Source organism: Corythoichthys intestinalis, chromosome 9 (assembly GCF_030265065.1).
Source record: "Corythoichthys intestinalis isolate RoL2023-P3 chromosome 9, ASM3026506v1, whole genome shotgun sequence".
Classification (NCBI taxonomy): Eukaryota; Metazoa; Chordata; class Actinopteri; order Syngnathiformes; family Syngnathidae; genus Corythoichthys; species Corythoichthys intestinalis.
Genome location: NC_080403.1, coordinates 22,416,413 through 22,438,482, shown reverse-complemented (window position 1 = coordinate 22,438,482; position 22,070 = coordinate 22,416,413). Strand labels below are relative to the sequence as shown.

General features: G+C 38.3%; 1 protein-coding gene across 1 annotated transcript in view; it reads left to right on the top strand.

Annotated features, from left to right (window-relative positions):
- kif5ab (kinesin family member 5A, b) overlaps positions 1–22,070 on the top strand; it is a 174,424-nt gene that overhangs the window by 94,759 nt on the left and 57,595 nt on the right. Inside the window, exons 12-14 of the mRNA XM_057845192.1 lie at positions 10,568–10,752; positions 12,924–12,992; positions 15,751–15,957. Coding sequence (XP_057701175.1) covers positions 10,568–10,752; positions 12,924–12,992; positions 15,751–15,957 — 461 coding nt within the window. The remainder of the gene's footprint in view (positions 1–10,567; positions 10,753–12,923; positions 12,993–15,750; positions 15,958–22,070) is intronic.

Sequence of the window (22,070 nt, the reverse complement as noted above, 5' to 3'; positions counted from 1 at the left end):
ATCACCGCTACAGAAAAGCATATGTTACATTACCCCGACATCACGCTAACACACACACACACACACAAAGCCGTATGCGCTGTTATTTAGTGACACCCTCTTGGACAAACCGTTGGCTGAAAATCAATAGAAGTGCAGATGCCTTCAGTGGTAGTAAGGTTGTCTTAACATTCAGGTTCTTCAATCAATCCTGCGCCTTCTTTCTTCACTTGAGCTGCTGCACACATGAAATCTTTAATGACAAATAATCAGCAGAAAATTAATTGTACTACACTGTGATCAATACTCCTGTGAATGCAATTTATTGTTGGAATGTGGCCTTGAAGAGTTCAGATTCTAACAGTAAAACCATGCTGGAAAACATCCATGCATTGATTTTTTTTAAAGTGCTTGTCAATGGTGGGTAGAGTAGTTAAAAATGCACCTGGGTCATTAAAGAATTAGCAGACTTTTTGGCTTTAAATGTCACTTTTCCAATTTTGTGCTACATATTCATCAATAATAGGTAATAAACTAGAAATGGCTTGATTAGCTCATCATACAGATTATTTGTAAAATGTTTATTGTAGGTTTTTGGGGGGAGGTATTCAAATTTTTTTGGCATCACAGTAGCAGGGTTGTAAATCCATACTAACATTTGTGTTTTCTCGTGAGTACAAGCTCGCTCATTAGTTAGCTTTTACTGCTGATCAAAAGAACAAGCAAATTTTTGCATGTAGAATAGACAAAATTTAAATCCCAACCACATCACTCGAAACTAAAGCTTCTTTATTAAGTGTGAAACTAAAATGTTCCCGAGAACAACTGCTTTCCTTAGCAAAGGTAATCAATCACCAAACCTACAACATCTCTCAGTGCATCCTCCAAAACAAGAACACCTTTAATTTCTGTCATAGATCATTTTGACAGTGTATTTAGGCCCTCCTTGCATTAACGTCATCTGTTTCTACTTTTGACCTTCATCTTAGAGTGTGTCACTCAAAAAAAAAAAAAAAAATCAACCATCGCACCGTCACCTCTTTGTTGATGATCCCATCTTCCAACGGACAGCGAGAGTCAGTCGGCGACAGGTGTCACCTCAGGTGTATTGTCATCACTATCGATCGCTTTGAGCGTATCTCACACAGTGACTCCCGCATCGATCGTCCAAATGGACATCCATCAAGCTGTGTACCTCGATAAGGTGAGGGCCACAGCTGAGGTCTGCTTTAAACGTGGCCCAATAGTGACAAAGACAGAGAAATGGGAAGGATTTACTAATAGTCAAATGTACAAAAAGAACCCATTAGTCACTCTTAATGACAGTTCGGTTTCTCAAGAACACAACACAAATGTGACATCAAAGCTAATTTTTAAAGTAGATTTTACCCCTTTTTTATGAATACGTACTACAATTTGATGGCGATAGATGAAACTACTCACAGTTCAAATTCATTTGATATTTATCACCGTCAACTGGAGAAAATACAGCAGAAATATCTGTTGTTCTCTGCAGAGGATGAAGAATACATGCCTGTAAGTTTTAAAATTGTATTATTGTAATGAACAAGGTAAACCTGTCTCTTGCGCTTTGGTCTCTTATATTTTTCCTCAAAATATTAGATTTGTCGTATTCAAAATTATGTTTTTTCCCCCCGTCTTTCATAAAAGAAATAATATATTTTAAGATTTAATGCATTTTGATTAGGAAGTCAATAAATGAAAGGCAGAAACCTTTCGTGTGATGTCACTAAGTTGGCTGCACTCACCTCTAAAATGGTGCATTGCTGCCTTCTGATAGTGGTTGTATAGCAGTAAAGATTTTTCCAAGCTTGAATTTCACCTTGGAGCATCATCAGATCTTCCCATAGACAAGCTTCTTTGTTAAAAGGATGATGGTTTTCATTCAAATACTAGAAATGTTTCAGCAACACAACTTTCAACACATGAAAATTGATTTGTATTTTTCATTGCTTCAGAAGAAATGATTGCGGTAAATGTGTACGTATTGTAGTTTTGTGGCCATACGTATCACTATCATATTTGATACACATATTTTGAGCGATGTTTATTTATTTCCCTGAAAAAAATTGAAGTACCTTATGAATATATATAACTATATATGAAATGTTATAGTTTGTTTGCCACGAATGAGGCTCCAACTTTAATGAAGTTCAATTTGCTCTCAATTATTTAGAGTTGATTTATTTTTGTCGCAGGCGACATCATAGTTATGATTTCCCTTGGAGGGGCATCATGGCTGCACACCCTTATAATAAATGTATTATTACCTCAAATTATTTATTACACACAAAAAATGGAACGATACCTATAGTCTTGGATGAAATTATTGGCACCCCTGGAATTTTTCCATAAAATACACATAAAATCTCCCAGACATTAACACAATTACAAATGTTTTCAGTATGAATGTGTTTATTTTTTGATTTGCATTGAAAAACCACAAAAAAAGCTGAAGAGAAAAGCCAAAATATACACAATTTTACACAGAATGCAAAAAAAAATGGGCTGGACAAAATTGTTGGCACCCTCAACTCAATATTTGATGCGCATCCTTCAAAAGACATAACAGAAAGCCATTGCTTCCTAGAACCATCAACAAGTTTAACGCACCTCTCAGATAGAATTTTGGACCGCTGTTGTTTCGCGAACTTAAGGTCTCTCAGATTTGAAATTTTGAGATCTCTCTATAGGTGTTAAATGGGATTTAGATCAGGACACATCGATGGCCACCTCAGAATTCTCCAGCCCTTTGTCTCCAACCCAGAGGTTGCGCTAGACTTTTTCGTTGTCTGTCATTTTGACTGACAGTGTCATAAAAATCCGGTCATAATCTATTTTTACCAGTCACTTACATATTTAAAATGATAATAATGACATATTCTATGGTATTTAGTTTTCATTCATTTTTAATTAATATTCTGTCCGAATAAGCTTAATGTAGTGGAGAAAACTGGATTCTCGCTGATTCAGGTTGATTTTAGCTGTGTTCACGTCAGTGTGTTGGCCAAACACCACTTAAAGAGCATACGACACCAGAAAAAAAGTCTTAAATGGCATTATTATGTGAATTAGAATCATATTTTGAGACGATTCGACCATATACAACAATTTAGCAAAGCGCAGATGACGAGAAATTAGTCTTTTAATCTGCCGGTTAGCCACGCCTACAATTATAGGGCTTTAGCGTCCCCAACAGGTGGATGACGTCAGCGGTAGACTAGGCTCATCGGTTTTACTATTCAGCCCATTGAGGGGGAATTGTTCAGAACGAGGAAAACGAGACGAAGAGAGCTGCAAAATGTCATTGTTTCAGTCTCTCTACTCCCAATATTTTTACAGGATATTCTTTTTATCCAAGTATTTTCCCCAATAGCTATATAAATGGCTTGAGAAGGACCAGTCAGCCCGTCGAGGGGGAACTATTCACAATGAGGAAAACGCGACGAAGAGAGCGGCAAAATGTCATTGTTTCTGTCTCTTTACTTCAATATTTTTACAGGATATTCTTTTTACCCAAGTACTTTCCCCAATTGCTAAATAAATGGCATGGTCATGACAAATAACTTGTGCTAAATGGAATATAAAATAATAAAAATCCATTTATTCAAGACGACATGGCAAAATTACTCCATAATGGTCAAAACAGTCGACTTTACCTTTACTGTCACACCTGCCGAACGATATTTTATGACACCTAAATCGGACATATGTCATTTCCCTTCCCCGGCTTCGGAGAATGTAAACAGACCAGAAGGAGTGACAGCTAGCCGACATGCTAACCCGAACCGAGGGATGTTTCAAAGTCTTCGAAGTGGAAAATCACACATAACTAGCCTGGATTATTTGACATGACGACCCGGTTGTCGAGTTTCTTTGCGGATCGGCAAACCGCCCGGCGGAGAGCAACTTACAGTTCGTTCCCTGGAGGAGGGTGGCTGGAATTGTTGTGTAGCTAACGTGCTAACAGCTAACTGCTAATGAGCGTGAGGATAGCTTTTTACATGCCTATCAATGATCAAACGTAAGTAGTCCTTTATTTAAAGGAATTTTATAGTGTTTACTTTGTAATCACTGTATTCGTATTTGACATAATACAAAACAAGATGTTTACTCACTTCCTTGTAAGTCCAATGGTCCCACAGTAAATATCCACGGTGAATGGGAACCTTTTGAAACTCCAAAAAGGCGCATACGCCTCTCCCGCATACAGAATGATTTTTCTGCAGCCGTTTGGCTGGCGTGATGTAAAAAATAAAAGTATTAATCCGCAAAATCAGCTGAATCCTTCGTCCTCATACACAACAGTACACTGTAGCGTGAAGAGGACGTCTTCTACCGTACACGTCACAGCGCCCTCCTCCTCAATGCGAGACCGAAGCCGGAAGTCACTCATTTTCCTGGCGCCGGATTCAAAAAACTAAATAAATATAGCGATCGCTTCCACACACATCCAAGCGGTCCATATCATTCAGGAGCATAAAATACCGCGTGTATTATGAAATAAACATGCTTTTTCGTGTCACAAGCACTTTAAGGCCCACTCAAAGTAGAGGCAATCACGGCACTTGGACAGGTGGCTGGATTTCTCCTTTTTCTTTAATGCAAATCCTCTTAAATCAACTTTATACAGTCCATTCATCCCAACTGTCCATGTAGATGTGGAAATGGTTATATTCTTGAGTAGGTGTTTGTGGGTATATATGTGTGTATCTGTGTGTGTGGTTTATCTGTACAAAAGACATGAAAAGAAACAATAAATAAATATACATTGCTTAAATTCAACTTAATTACATTTAAACATGTAGATGGAATATTCGAAGTTAAGCTTCAACTATTTTCTACGCTCCAGCTAAGCACTTCCGGTTTCAGGCACTTATTGTGAAGGCGGATTCACTCTACTTCCGGTGCGCTATGCCGCAACTTGTCGCTATTTTAGAATCGCAGCATAGCAACACGCTAACGGACTACCACGCAAAACAATCGGACGAACTATCATAACAACAGCAAAAGGTAATCATAACAAATTGTCTACGTAAATATGAATGCTGCTTGTGATACTCACTTTGCATTTACGCACAGCAATGAACAAACACACAATTAGACGCACGCTCATGTCGTGCATCCACCCATGACTTTCTTACTATTGACATCCGCATTCTGGTACGGTGCATGCGCAATCCAACTTTTCACCTATTTACGTCAGCCAAATGTGGGAATCAAATGATGCTGAAGGCATTGAACGAGCAACTGTGAACATCTTAAGCAAACAATCACATAACTTTGTAGCCTTTTCTACACTTAACAAGAGGCAAACAGACAGCGGAGTTCACCAATCAGCAACGGGCAGACGTGCCGCTAGCAAAGCGACAAGGGCAGGACGAGGGACTTGCGCGCGGAAGTAAAAATACGAGAACGGAGTTTATTCAACATGGCTAGCGAGAGACAGACTTGTCAATGACTCGTTGTGTTTTAGCTTATTTAAAACTGAATTTACCGCGGATTGGAACATATTCTCGGCCCTCCCGTTCGCCATCCGTGTTGTTCTAGAGACGACTTTCGGCGCGCAAGAGTGACGTTGCTCGTGAAGAACACGTCACGCAAATAAATAAATCTGATTTGTCGATTGATTTTGTACCTTCTCGAGAGGCTGTGTCCCAGACTTTTCTCTCAGTGTTTGAAAATTACAGGGAGAACAGTCTGGCCGTGCAAGGCAAACACTCAGTTGCCTTAACATTTTTCCGAGTAAGGCCAACGACGTCATGCATCAAGAGAGACAATAGCTAATTAATATGCTCACTTGCCACCCTGTGGGTGTGAATTGCAACCTGTCAAAATGACGGATGGACTTCAGTTTTTTCCGTCACCGTTTTAAAACACCGGTCAACGACGGAAAATATTCGGTTAACGCGACCCCTGCTCCAACCATTTGTTGGTGCTATTTGAGGTATGTTTTGGTTCATTGTCCTGTTGGATCACCCATGACCTCTGACGCAGACAGTTTTTTGAGACATTCAACATTGCAGCCCAAAACATTTTGATGGTCTCCATAGGTAATGGCTTCTTGCACCCTGTCAAGGCACCCAGTACCAGAGGTAGCAAAACTACCCCAAAATATCATTGGACCTCCACCATGTTTGACTATAGGCACCGTGTTCTTTTCTTTGTAGGCCTTATTCTTTTTTCTGGCACTGGGTGCCTTGACGGTGTGTGGAGTCATTAAAAATAGAGACTATCAAAACATTTTGGGAGTAGTGTTAGAAAACTGGGTCTGCGTCAGAGGTCATGGTGTTCCAACAGGAAAATGACTCACAATATACCTCAAATATCACCAAGAAATGGTTGGCGATAAAGCGCTGGAGAGCTCTGGGGTAGCCATCGATGCGTCCAGATTTAAATCATATTGAAAACCATAAGCGGAGTTTAAGGGGGGGGGCGGGGCCACCTGGTAGCCCGAAAAATGTCATTGCATGTATTTGAATATCCTACAAATATATGGTGGAAAACACTCAGGTGACTTGAAGTCCCGCTCTGAGACTCCCAATTTGGTTAAATTTCAAACTTGTCCTATATGCATGTGTGATAAATCATCGGAAAGCTTAAAATCTCAATTTTCTGGGGCACCAAAAATTTTGAAAAGAAGGGCATTTAAAAAAAAAAAAAATTTTAAATGGCAAAACCCTAATTGGAGACAAGAGTACGCGAGAGCAGAATTAAAGACGCCACAATTTTAATGAGATATATTATCATGTACTTACCTTGTTTCGATCCCAAAACTCCATGTAGCATGTATCACCGAGTGTCAAGACACAGCTGTGAATGGCCACAGCCGGATTTTTTTTTTTTTCTTTTTTTAATGAGTGAACCATGGTGATATATCAAGGGTCGCGATGCAGAAATCGCAGACATCAAGGAGTGGTCGAGATGTTCATTTTCATATATTTAATCTTTTAAAACATTTTTTTTTCAATATCTTTTTGTTTGGATCGATTATTTAAAAATACAATTAAGTGATAGTTATGAGGTACAGTGGGGAGAACAAGTATTTGATACACAGTCAATGGGAAAACCCATTGGCAGTGTATCAAATACTTGTTCTCCCCACTGTAGATATCCGTGACTTTTTTACAGACGCTGATTATTCTAAGCTAAAAACATTTTGAATAATATATATAATTACCTACCTTTTTTTATGGCTAGGTTGAAACAAAAGCAGTTGCGCGACGTCTGTAAACGGGGGTTTCAGGGTAAAACGGACAAATTAAAAATAGTTCGGAGGCTTAGTGCTCGATGAATCTGCTATGGCAGCATATAGACATATTGTTCTATCAAAGACAACAGTTGTTTTGGCTTAAAATACTGCAATTTCTTTTAACGAGGAGTGCAAGAGCAGAAACTACTTTTTCAGTCTTGTCTGTGTTTTCTGCCATATACATATAAAGTTGTAAAGCATCAAAGCAAACAACAAAAATGAATTAAATGAACAAAAAAAGATATTTTTATAATGGGTCAAAATTATTTTTCAAACAGATTATGTGACTAGCACCTTAGACAGTCATTTGCTTTGCATATTATTTACAAAAACAAAATATTAGGGGAGGGCAATTTTATTTTTCAAATGATTTTTTTTCTTAGTTTGAATTTTTTTTGTTTTGTTTTTTGATTGAAGCAACTTTTCGGTGATGGAATGATTTAGACACAAATGTTCCACCCCATAATCAGAGGCGTAGCAAGGGTCCCCGGGGGCCCCAGGCAACAAGCAACATGGGGCCTTTCGAGCGTGTGCAAGTAAGGGGGACAGTTGGACTTGGAGCAATAGAAGATAGAGTAGCAACACAAAAATACCACCATCGGATGCGGAGGTATATACCTTTGTGTGAAATCAGTAGTCAAATTCAAATTATTCTGTAAAAACCACTGATTGGTGGACTACTGACCGAAATGAGTATTAAATTTGCTAATAAAATTGTTTAGGATTATTTTAGATGCATATACTGTATGTTATATTTTTCTTATAGAGTATTCTACGAGGAATACGATAGATGCATTAATAGACTTTTTGGGGAAAAAAAATCACCATTTCTTTAAGTAGTCACATGGATATTTACGTGGCCTGTGAAAATCAACGTAAAACAACTCGGCAAGGACTTTCCAGAGAGTACTTGGTGAGTCACTCTTTAAACAATCATGTGGTATTAATAGCTGATTGGACTTTCTTAAACAAGAATAATCTACGTAATATGGTTAGTGCTGATTGGGATTGATAACAGAATCGTTAGTTAATCTGCCAAATTATTCCATAGTATTGAAACTCTCCCTACACTTGTCGCTGCGACAGTGCAGTAAAGCTGCGTGTGCTAAATCTGTTGGCCCTTTGGGGGGCCCTGCTGGCTTGGGGGCCCTAGGCAATTGCCTGGTTTGCCTAATGCAGTGCTTCTCAATTATTTTCTCTTACGCCCCCCCCCAAGGAAGACGTTAATGTTTCGCGCCCCCCCAAACTCTGGCTTTGGCTTCCGGCTGTCCGCTATAATCATTTTTAGAGACAGTAAACAGTGGTATTTCCTCGTCTACCACTGTATTAAATGTCAAAGCCAAAAGGTAAACGGCCCGAAAAAAGCACATTCTCGGCGGCCGAGGGAGAACCGTAGGCGAGGGCGGTCGTCGTGACGATCCCAAGCCGAAAATGGCACTTCTCGGGCGGGCACGTGAGAACCGAAGAGGACAGCGGGTCGCTGCGTGAGTCCGGCGGGAAAACGGCTTTCGAAAACGGCGCACAGCTCTCCAGCTATTCATGAGTCTCTTCCGTGTGCTCTTGCTTACTTCAAAAATACTGCGCGCACTTTGAAAATGAGAGCGCCACTGCCACCCACTGAGTGGATGTACAAGTACACTTTATTCTAGTACGGGAAAAAAAAAAAAAAAAAAAAAGCAGGTCACACGCGCCACCCCTGGCATCGCTCTGCCCACTATTTGAGAAGTACTGGCCTAATGGGACGCGACGCCTCTGCCCATAATATGGCCCAAACACAAGAAGGATTGTTAAAATCAAACTTTTTTGATTAAAAATTAAGTGTACAAATGCAAATATTGAGTCTCAAATATTTTTTCGCATTCAAAAACTTTTTTTCTATGATTGAAATGTCTCTTTTTTTTATTTAAGGGATTTTTCGTTTGGAAATATATGTTTTTTGTTTGAAGCAACTTATTTTTTTGATTAAATACAAAGACACAAATATCCTAGCCAAAATGTGGCCCAAACGCAAAACAACATTACTTCAATCAAAAAAAGTTGCTTAAATAAAAAAAAAAAAAGAAAGACTTCAATCAAAAAAAAAAAAAAAAAAATCAAAGCAAAATAGCTAACAAATGCAGTTTTTTGAGTTTCAAATGTATTTTTGCAATCAAACACATTTTTTTGATCGAATAATGAAGACACAAATCTACCTCCATATGGCTCCGCCCAGGGGATACAATTTTTGACTGGGGTAACTACATTGGCACGACACCGGCGGGCGTACAATATTCAATGGATCACGATCTTGGATACTATAGCTGTCCTAAGCAGCCTGATTTAGAATTCCCCTCAAGAATGATGGGAAACAAAAAAACGCTCATTTTCAACTTATTATTATAAATATTATTGCACTGTAAGTTAATTTTATTGCGGACACTGCATTTTGGGGTCATCAACATCTTGTGCCCCCCCTGGCCCAAAAGTCAAACTCCACCTATGTTGAAAACTATGGAGACATCTCAAAATTGCTGTTGCAAGAAGGCACCCCTCAATTCTGTGAGATCTTGAACAGTTCACAAAAGAAGAGTGGTCCAAAATTCCATCTGACAGGTGCACGAAACTTGTTGATAGTTATTATAGGAAGCAATTGCCTTCGGTCTCCAAATGATGTGCCACCAAATATTGAGGTGAGGGTGCCAGCAATTTTGTCCAGCCTATTTTGTGAATTTTGTCTAAAATTGTGTCAATTCGGACCTTTTTTCCTCAGCTGTTTTGTGTTTTTCCACTACACATTCAAGAAATAAACACATTCGTACTGAAAACATTTGTAATTGCATTAATTTATGTGAGAAATTATGTATTTTCTGGAAAAATTCCAGGGGTGCCAATAATTTGGTCCGTGACTGTAGTTGTTAAAACAGAAGCCAGCAAAAACTTAATGTATTGTAACAAAATAATGCTTGCACTATCTGAAGGTCAAGTGACAACAATGACACCGATTTTGTTATCTTAGCAAAAAACAAACTTTATGCACATGATTTGCCTTCCCAGGCCATACAAAATAATGGGGCAGGCCGGATCTGGCTCCCAAGCTTCGAGTTTGACACCGGTGTATTGAAATCGATCGTAGGCCTTTGAATCAATTTGAATTGGAATATTGGCATTGTCGCCCAAAGAATACCCGCCGATGTGAGTGCATGTTCGGATTCTACTGAAATATCTGTATAGATATTTTCAGACTATTTGATTATTTCATGTAATAGTGCTTAAAAATCACAATACCAACAAAGTTAAATACAACTGTAAACATTCTTTCTTATATAATTCCTTCAGGTGAGATTGGAAGTGAGTCAGATGATGAGAACGAGGCGATACTTGCTCCCGACTGTGAGGAACCGGCGCTGGACATATGCAGCCCGTGCTCCATGACCTCCTCCATTGTGGTGCACATCTCCGAGGAGGAGCGTCACAAGTACGAGGAGGAGATCCGGAAGCTCTACCGGCAGCTGGATGACAAGGTGACAAATGCCACTCGGACAGTACAATTATGCACCGTCGGCTAAATAATGACTCTCATGCAATGCACATATGAAGAGCGCCTATGTATTATTCATGTTCATCAATTTAGCATCACATGCATGTCTGCTAATGTATCGGAGGAATTAAATGAGATCGGCAAGTGGAATGCAATTAATATTAAGCATTCCATTATTTACACACAAAGTACTAAAGATAAGACAGACTGTGTGCAACTCCAGATTAACAAATGTCACACTAAATGCCTCCCAAAATGTCCCCCACGTCAATCTTAGGCAGTGTAGCCTCTTGGACCATGCCACTTTAACAGAAATTGTGTCAAAATTAAAGCCCAAAACATGCTGCCTTGACATCCTTCCTTCAAACTTTTTCAAAACTGTTTTTCATTGCATATCCCCAGACGTACTTCAGACTATAAATACTTCTGTCCAAACAGGAGAGTTTCCACAGACTTTAAAAACTGCAGTAATAAAACCTCTTCTAAAAAAAACCTAATCTGGATGCCTCAACCATTAGTAATTATAGGCCTATATCAAATCTGACATTGCTGGGGAACATTTTCGAGAGAGTTGTGTTCGAACAGATCCAGGTTTTTATGATGCAAAACAATCTTTTTAACTCATTTCAGTCTGGATTTCTGCCACAACACAGCACCGAGACCGTGCTTATCAAAGTCCTAAATGATATTCGTCGGAATTCTGCTACTATTGGATCTCAGCGCCGCATTCGGCACGGTTGATCACAACATACTACTCATCAGATTGGAACAGTGGGTAGGGCTTACTGACACTGGTCTTCGGTGGTTCACATCTTATTTACATGATAGGGATTTCTTTGTGTCATCGGAAACCATCAGTCAGAACGAACCAAATTCACGTGTGGAGTCCCTCAAGGGTCAATTCTTGGACCACTCTTATTTAACTAATTAATCTATATGCTTCCCCTAGCTCAGATTACGGAACAGTATGACATCTCCTATCACACCTATGCAGATGACACACAACTCTACATTTCTGTGTCCCCACATGATTATAGTCCCTTAGTCTCCCTGAGTAAATGCATTAATCAAATCAATGAATGGATGTGCCATAATTTTCTCCAGTTAAATGTGGAGAAGACAGAAGTAATCATTTTTGGGCCAGAAAAGGAAAGGTCAAAGATAAGCAGGCACCTTAGCACAATGCCACTTACAGCTACAAATCAAGTCAGAAACCTTGGCGTAATTATTGACTCAGCCCTAAAATTTGATAGCCATCTAAAATCCGTCACTAAATCTGCTTATTACCACCTAAAAAATATAGCCAGAATTAAGTGGCTTCTGACTCAACAAGACATGGAAAAACTTATGCGTGCATTCATTTTCAGCAGATTGGACTATTGCAACGGTATATTTACAGGTCTTGATTTAAAAAAATCCTCACAAATACAAGGAAACTAGACCACACCGGTTTTGAAATCATTACACTGGCTTCCAGTGAGTCAAAGGATAGACTATAAAATACTACTGCTCGTCTACAAAACACTTAATGGCCTTGGACAGAAATACATGCTTGATTTGTTAGATTCCTATGAAACATCTAGACCCCTAAGGTTGTCTGGAACCGGTCTCCTGTATGTTCCAAGAACAAGAACCAAGCAGGGTGAGGCAGCATTTAGTTATTATGCTCCTCAACTCTGGAACAAGTTACCTGAAGGTCTGAAGTATGCTCAAACTGTTAGCTCCTTTAAATCAGGGCTAAAAACGCTTTTGTTTAGCACTGCATATCCATAACTGTCTATATATTTCATTCTATTTGCTTTCTATTCTTATCTCCATTGCTGATTTCAGTTATTAGCAGTAGTAGTAGTTTTATTTATTTATTTCTATTCGTGATTAAATGCAATTTTAATGTATATTTTATTTCCTATTTCGATTATCTTTTTTATTTTTATTTTTTACGTTTTATTGATTTAATGTGATTTTTATGATCTTCATGTGATGTAAAGCAATTTGAATTGCCTTGTGTTGAATTGTGCTACATAAAACTTTTTGCCTTGCCCTGCCTTGCCTTAAGCTTAGCATCTTATCAACTGTTTCGCTGCAGTGCCCATTGATAATACATAGCAAGGTGATACCAATATGTATGTATTCTGTGTGTGTCTCCTGCTGAAGGATGCTGAGATTGACTACCAAAGTCAGATGGTGGAGAAACTGAAGGATGACATGCTGAAGCAGGAGGAGGTAAAACTAAAACAACACTCATTTCTCTCATACGTGTGGAAAAATGATCCCTCGAAAGCTTCTGTCAAAAACAAAACAGCTCAGCAACAATGTGTTCAACAATATAACAGCATACAACTCCTCCCTGCTCGGGCTGACTAACAGCCTACATTAACTTCAATTTACATCCATTTGGCCGTGCAAACAAGCAGTAAACTACTTCCTGGGAATAGAAACAGCATTTATTCAAAGGACTCTCTGCTGGGCTGCGAGCAAACAACCCTAAAAGTCTGTTTGCCTACTGTTAAATTGCTGTGCAATCGCATTTGCATGTAATTCTCATTTTAGTTTGCCAGGTTTTGTGATAAACCTTCTAATTACCGGATTGTCCGGACTATAAATTACACTTTTTTTAATTGTTTGGCTTGACTGGGCCCGTGACTAATGTATGTGTATCTAATCGATTATTAACTCATTGGCTGCCAATGATGGCGCTAGACGTCCAATCCATTTGAATGGATGTGTAGCCCCGTCAATGGCAGGCAATGAGTTAAAAAATTATTATGATAGACGATTGCAAAGAAATATATATATATATATATATATATATATATATATATATATATATATATATATATATACACATACATATATTAGTTTTTAATAAAGGAGTAGGGGGGTGAATATTCTTTGAATTTTGTAGTGTGGAACATGAAGTCAATGCACATGATTTACTTTCCTTGGAAGAGGAAGTACAGTGCCGATGCTAATCAAAATCAACCATGGCAAGATGACAGATGATTGGGGTACCATGCGGTTCCTTCTCGTGGTTTAATTTTCCCCTATGCATTTTTTATATACTCCAGTTTGCTCGGCATTGATTCGGGAAGCGGCGACTTGCTATGCTATGCTAAATTCCTTTTTTTTTTTTTTTTTTTATTAATTCAAATTTACGTGATTTCAAACCGCTGCTTTATAAAACAGTCAGTTGACCAAAAAATGGACACTTACAGATGCATAGTTATACTGTCATTGCAAAATAAAGACAGGAAAAAAAAAGCCTATATACTGTTAAACATTTAAAAATAATGCAATGCTACATTACGTGCAGCATCACAGCACCACGCTATGACGCTCCTTGCTCCCTCTCCTCCCAGGAGGGAGGTATTTCGTTTTCTATTTGTCCATCAATGAGTGCACCTTTCGTCCACATGATGCTAATCGGAAAGTTCGGTTGGCGCTAGGGATGGGAATTGAAGTCCGATTCCAATTCTGAACTGATTCCTAGTGTTTAGAGGCCTCAACATCACAATGAAAAAGCCTTAACGATCCCTTTAACGATTCCTAAAGACGCGTGTTGCGTCATCACGTGACGTGACGTGTCTTGTTGTCCAGACGCATCAAACTAGCATGGCGCCAAGAACCACTCGCTCCAAAGTTTGGCTACACTTCACCAGGAAAGAGGGTGAAAATGAAAGGTTATGATGGTTTAGCACAAGCATTGCAGCCATAAACATAACATTGACAGCACGTAGGTTCAAACGCTGGAAAATGTGTCTTCACTTCACGAGGAAAAATTATAACAAAGCGACATGCAGTCATTGCAAGGTGGAAATAACTGCATCAGGAGGGAATACGACTGTGCTGTCCTCACCAAGACGCTAAGGCTCAGTCCTGGCTATACAGCTAACTAAACTCCCAAATGACGATGCAGAAGACGTTGGTATAATTTGCTGACTTTATTCAACCATCACTTGAAGAGTGAAACTAAAAATAGAAATGAAACAAATCATTTTCGTCCCCAATAACAAACAGGTTCGCATCAACGTACTGTAAATCAGCGGTGATTAGCTGCTAATACAGTAATAACAAAAATGGTTAGCATGCATTCGCTAGCATTAGCACATCACTCAAACCACTACACAACTGGAATTAAGTGTCCGATCGCGAGTGGAAACACACAATAACAACACAAAAGATGATACATACAAGTGTTGCCTCTGTAGATATTTTTCAAACATTAACAAAGAACGTAGGCTCATAGCAGTGTTTCCCTCTCTCACTAACTCGCTCACTCGCTTGGATGTTTTGTAGCTGCACTTCTTCGCGTGAGAGCACGCTCTTCTTCACGTGAGCGCGTTCTTCTTCGCGTGAGGAAGCGCAAGGGCGCCCCCACTTGAGCGTGAAAGCACCATAAAAACAAAAGGAATGCATTTCAATATAATGGTAAATAATACCCCTTAACACATATTGCCAAAGGCAGAACAACGACCTATATGCCAATATATACCAATATTTTTTATTTCTATTAGAAAAATGTTTCAGTAAAATGTTACACATTCTTGTGTATTTGCCACTTATTGCCACAGTTAACATTGAGGCTTTGGGCCTCTTTTGACCTCCTTGTGAGTTTGTAAGGTTGTGACTTCTGATTAAACAAACTCGATGCCAATCAAAACATTTTTTCGTCTTTTTCCCCAAATTAGAATCGATAAGAGAATCGATAAAGAATCGAACCGTTAAGCAATATCGATAATGGAATCGGAATCGTAAAAATTGTATCAATTCCCATCCCTAGTTGGCGCGGTGTGAATGCAGAACTTTTTCAACAACTAATTTGCAAGTGTTGGTGCGAGGTAGCTCTCCATCGGACCCTGGTCCTCTTGGTCTAGTGTGAAAGTGCCCTTATAGTCCAAACAATACTATACACACCCAAAATGGTAAATGCCTTGGGAATAAAAGCTTTCAAAATGCTGTTTAACCGTGATGTGTTCGCCAGTTCCTGGCGTCGTCCAGGGGTGATGGCGAGAGGGTGCAGTCAGAACTGGGCAGGCTGCAGTCGGAGAATGAACGTTCCAAGGCAGAGGTAAAGGAGGTGCTGCAGGCCCTGGAGGAGCTGGCGCTCAACTACGACCAGAAGAGCCTGGAGGTAGAGGAGAAGAGTGTTCAGAACAAGCTCTTGGCTGACGAGCTTGCCAAGAAAATGGTGGGTGGAATCATTGCACATTCACGCCTACATTTTATGTATCATAACATTCTTCTAAAACACATTCATCTTGTTCTAAAAGTTTGTTTGCAAAAAGTGCAGATTGAGCTTCTTTTAATTGGGCTTTTGCGTCGCTTATCGCTTCACAGCCTGCCGAATGCAATTATTAACAATATCCAGGCATCACGAGAAGAGGCTTTTCTGTCTTTATATCCGCGTAATGAGCGGTGATAGTCGCACTCATCCCATCAGGGTTTAAATAGCGACATCAATAAAGGAAGCGCTCGCAATGGGACGGCTCGGTTTGAAAGCTACCACTGCGTTTGGAAGACGACTGATGGATGTAGAAGGGTCACAGCCGGTCAGTTGTGTGAACCAGTCATTATTCACACCAGGCCTTTAAATGCTTATTGCGGCTCCTTTTATACATTCTGCAAAGGATGTCCTCACTCACAATTGGGTGATAAAGAGTCGGTGGGTTCACTTTTCTCCTCATAATTTGGTCTAGTCACTGCATTTATACCCATTTAAAGTGACATTGATACTGTATATCATTGACGACCACATCACCATTCAGATCACTGTAGTCGTACCGGACCTTACCTTGCAGGTCTTTTTGTTTTCTCGTCAATTAGGCTCACAGATAAGTTGTTTTCTTAAGGTTTTATATACACTCTTTGTGTGTGTGCTTATGTGTGTGTTTTTACCATTTTACTTCACCAAAATAAAACTAGGACTTCATTAAAACAAAGGATTGTAAATAGCTTTGTCAAGAGCTGATTATTTGATTATTATATTACTACAACTGTACAAATATTCAAAGTTTAGGTTAATTTTTAGTAATAGGAAAGTAGATTATTCTATTAAAGAAAAAAAAAAAAGCTTTTGTTTTTGTTGTTCTTAACCAGTGGCGCAGGAAGTGGGATGCTAAGGGTGCTGCAGCACCCCCTGGTGTTGGGAGGGAAGGGTTTTGGTAGATTTGTTGTTGTTGATGCAATCAACAAAGAAATCATATGGAAAGAATGGCATATTTAATTTTGGGGATTTTTTTTTTTAATAACATGGTCATCAACTGACACTTTGCTTGCTACCAGTTCACATTGAATAAGGAGCTATTGGTACGGAAAAATTATGCGCAGAAACGAATTAACTATTTTTTTCTTTACAAAAACAGCAAAATTTTCTAAATTTCAATTTGAGGTCGAAAATGAAGTTGATTAGTATAGTTTATAATAGAGCCAAACAAAGAACAGTTAGCTGCTGATTTAGCCCGTGGAAAACTTCAAATAGCTTGCATTGTAGCCATAAAATTGTATGTCAGGGGTCTCCAAACTGGTCCTTGAGGGTCGCTGTAGGACATGGTTTTTGTTCATACCGATCAAGCACAGATCTTTTAACCAATGTGGTTTGTGCTAAAACAAGCAGCTCCTGACTGCAATCAGCTGATTACACTTATAAATCACCAGATTGGTGAAAAGGTGTGGTCTTGTTTTGTTGGAATGAAATCCTGCACCCACTGCGGCCCTATGTGGAATACTTTGGAGACCACTGCTGTATGTTATTGCTGTTGAGCTATGTAGAGCACTGTTGCATATTTGTGTGCAATTGATTTGACATGAACAGACAGCAGCACAAACAAACTCACCTTTATAGAGATTAAGATATCCATTTGAAATGAATCCCTTATTGTGTTTCCAGAAAATTGTACATTTATTCAAATTCAGCGTCTTTTTGTGGAGTACTCAAAGCCACAATGTATCATCACAGCACATTTCTATTTGTAAATTAAACCATAAAGTGTGGCGTTTGCATGTTCCCCCTGTGTCTGCGTGGGTTTTCTCCAGGTACTCCGGTTTCCTCCCCCATCCTAAAAACATGCATGGTTGGCTGATTTAACATTCCAAATTGTATTAAAGTGTAAGTGTGTGCGTGAATGGTTGTCTGTCTCTATGTGCCCAGTGACTGGCTGGCAACCAGTTCAGGATGTATCCTGCCTAGGTATGTGCCTGTGTGATATTCTGACGGTATGATAACCTTAAGCCAAAATAGCACGGTTTCTAGGTATTGCAATTACAGCTCTAAAATATGTTACTTTGAGAGATCTTGGTTTAAAAATTTTTTTTTTTTTTTCATTGAACAGGATTTTTATTTTTCAAAACATATTAGCAAATTAGAACTTAAGTATAATGTTAAGTTAAAATAAATTTATATATATATATATATATATATATATATATATATATACATATATATATATATATATATATATATATATATATATATACATATATATATATATATATATATATATATATATATATATATATATATATATATATATATATATATATATATATATATATATATGGCGGAAAACATTTAGGTGACTTGAAGTTCCGCTCTGAGACCCCCAATTTGGCCAACTTTCAAAATTGTCCCATATGCATGTGTGATACATCATTGGAAAGCTCAAAATGTAAATTTTCTGGGGGAAGAAACATTTTGAAAAGGAGGGCATTTTTTAGAAAAAAAAAAAGTTTTTTAAACAGCAAAACCCTATCTGGAGGTGAGAGCACGCGAGAGCAGAATTACAGACGCCATGACTTTAACGAGATATTATCGCGTACTTACCTTGTTTCGATCCAAAAACTCCATGTAACATGTTTCACTGAGTGTCAAGACACAGATGTGAATGGCCACAGCCAGATTTTGGCGGGATTTTATGGGTGAAACATGGTAATAATAAGGGTCGCGATGCAGAAATCGCAGACATGAAGGAGTGGTCGAAATTTTCTTTTTCATATATTTACCCGTTTAAGGTTTTTTTTTTCATTTTTTCTTTGTTTGGATCGACGCATGGATGGATTGGATTTAACATATCGGGGAAAATGCGACAGTAACAAAAAAAATACAATTAAGCAATCGTTATGAGGTAGATATCCTTGACTTTTTTACAGACGCCAAATTTTTCACTGTGACGTAACTTGTTTGAAAGTTTAAAATATGTGAGTGAATAATTTTTAAAGTCGTTTTCTTTTTTCAAACTAAATATTCGACATCAATTAATGATTCAAAACTAAAAATGACAGACATTTTGAATAATAAATATAATTGCTTACCTTCTTTTTATGGCTAGGTTGAAACAAAAGCGGTTGCGTGACGTCTGTAAACGGGGGTTTTCAGGGTAAAACGGACAAATTAAAAATAGTTCGGGGGCTTAATGCCCCATGAATCTGCTATGGCAGCATATAGACATATTGTTCTATCAAACGCAACCGTTTTTTTGGGTTGAAATACTGCAGTTTCTTTTAAAGAGGATTGCAAGAGCAGGAACTGCTTTTTCAGTCTTGTCTGTGTTTTCCGCCATATATATATTCTAAATATAATTTAAATGAATGCAGCCCTTTAGTTGAGCCTAAACACACAGGCACAGCTCAACATTATTACCATCAGAACAAAAATAATTGAATTATTTTCCATAAAAAGCACATGTGTATGACTCGTATCATGTTTACATTATACACGCACTCTATCTCAACAGAGACAGTTGCTAAAGAGAAAAAAACACCACGTTTTACCACAGCTAGACACAATAAACAGCTGGAGTTAACTCTCGTAGGTGGTGAGAAACGTTCTGACAGCGTTTACTAACCTTAAATTTTGTAGAAATGTGAAATCATATTGAAGGTATTGCCTCCTCGGCAGCCACCCTACCCAAACATGTTTTATGTGCCGATTGGCCTTCTTCCTCTAAGCTGCGACCGTCTGCAACTTTTCTGTAGCCGAAGTACTCCCATACCAGCAATTTTGTTTTCTTCGATTTGGGAAAAAAAAGGAGTTACACCTCCTCCAGCCATCGTGTAGCACAGCTGACTCACTGATACTGAGCAACAATCGGTGGGGGAGGGTTGAGCCTTGCAACTGCAAACAAGGGATTTCTCCATGCATTTTTGGGACATAAAAAATAGCTAATACCTAAGGGATGGTATGACGGAAAATGTTTGAAGTTTTTAAACCGTAAAGTTTTCATACCACGGTATACCTTGAAACCGGTAATCGGCACATGTCTAACCCTGCCTTTTGCCCGTTGTTAGCTGTGATAGGGTCAAGCACCCTCGCGACCCTCGTGAGGATAGCGGGACAGAAGTTGAATGAATGAATGAAAAATGTTTCCATATTTTGACATTTTTGGCATTTTATCTTTTCAACCAATTTGTGCAGTTTTTTTGCTCTTCCACATCTCAAGCAAGTTTGAAAACAAATATGTTGCTCATACTCACAATACAATACAATACTCATAATAACAATAATTATAGTAGCATAATTAAGAAAATATATTAATAAATATAATAGTCTAATAAATATATATATATATATCCCTTCAAAAAATTTAATATGTATAAATATTTAATTTCTAAATATTAAAGGTTTTTTTACCATCTCAGTTAAGCTTCTCTGCAACTCATGTAAGTAGAGAAAGTACCTTAGACTCATATGTTTACAAATGGAAAACACAATACACAGTAATTACTTCAATTTTTGGGGGAGAAATAAGAATTTCCATAAATTTAGGGATTAAAGTATTTTCATTTTATTCTCCCACTTGGGCTTCCCTTCACATCAATCACAATGTTCAGAATGCATTTGTTACGTGTGTCATGGCCTGGCTGTCACTCAGTGTAACCGCCGTTCACACGCGCCTCCAATCTGACCTGACAGTGTTATCACGCGCCTCATTCATCATCTTCCTAATCTGCATCACCTTCAATTATTCTCCCTTCGTCCCTTCCCCTAAAATAAATCGATTTCAGTTGATTATCAATCTGCTGAGTTGGATTTCATGTTATGATAGAGGTGGGGTGACCTGAAAAAAGTCATCATGAAGATGAAGTGGATGATGTTGCATTTTAGGGGCTAGACGATGCTTTGAATGTAAAAAAGTGCGTGTGTAACCTTTTAATCCTGCCATAATTGATGCCCGGCGCCAAATTAAATGACACGCCATTAATAAAAGAAGGTAGAATGGCAACGTTGAGGTGATAAACATGCATGCTTTCCCTGCTCCTTCATCGTGTGTGCTGCTGTTTGTTGGGGTAAATCATTAGTTAGTTTTTTTTGGTAATTCAATCCCGAGAGTATTGGCGCCGCAGCCTAGATTCAGTATTTCATCAAGTACATGCAAGTGGAGCAAGGCTGTTGGGCTAAGTACAGCATGGGGCGTATTAAGCCATGGAGCATATCAAATTTGTGTAAGATTCTAATCAAAGTTGTGCTTTAAAAAACAAGTGACTCGATTTGCAAGGTTTTCCAGATATGAGCAGTCGTCCACCGTTTCAGACGGATTTTTGATTTTATTTCCTTTTGAGGGCTCATTCACCTCTTGATGCCTAAATTTACATTTAAAATACAGTATATACATCAATACATACATACAAAAACATTAGGGCAAATAAATACATAAAAACAATATTATATAATATTCCAGGGTAAAACTGACAAATAGTTCGGGAGCTTAATGCGCCATGAATCTGCTATTGCAGCATATAGACATATATTGTTCTATCAAACACAACAGTTCTTTTGGTTTAAAATACAGCAGTTTATTTTAAAGAGGGGTGCGAGAGCATATATATATATATATATATATATATATATATATATAAACAGCAGTGCAGTATTTTTTGATTTTCTAATTTTTAACTTTATTTTTCAGTTTAATTTTCTAGATTGAATATTTTTTTATTAAGTCATTTTTTGGGGGAGCAACCCTCCCAGTCAAAGTTTATTGGACGTCAATGGCCGTGAAATATTATCACTCAATACCAGCCATCCAAGTTGGAATGGATTTGAATGAATTACTGTCAAAATTAAAAATGCCACTCTTCCTTTATTTGTAGATAGGTGAAAATAAAATATGGTAGGTACTGTAGATTCTAAAGATATTCTGTATATACGGATATATGTCCTCGGAGTGCAATTATTAACTTTTTGTTTCAGAGCTGTATAATTGAATTCATTAATATCGGACGTATTGTTGCCTGTAGGGTCCGAGGTAGCAAGTAAAGAGAGCCGGGATGTTGTAGTTCATTTTGAGCTTTTTTTAATTCATGTTT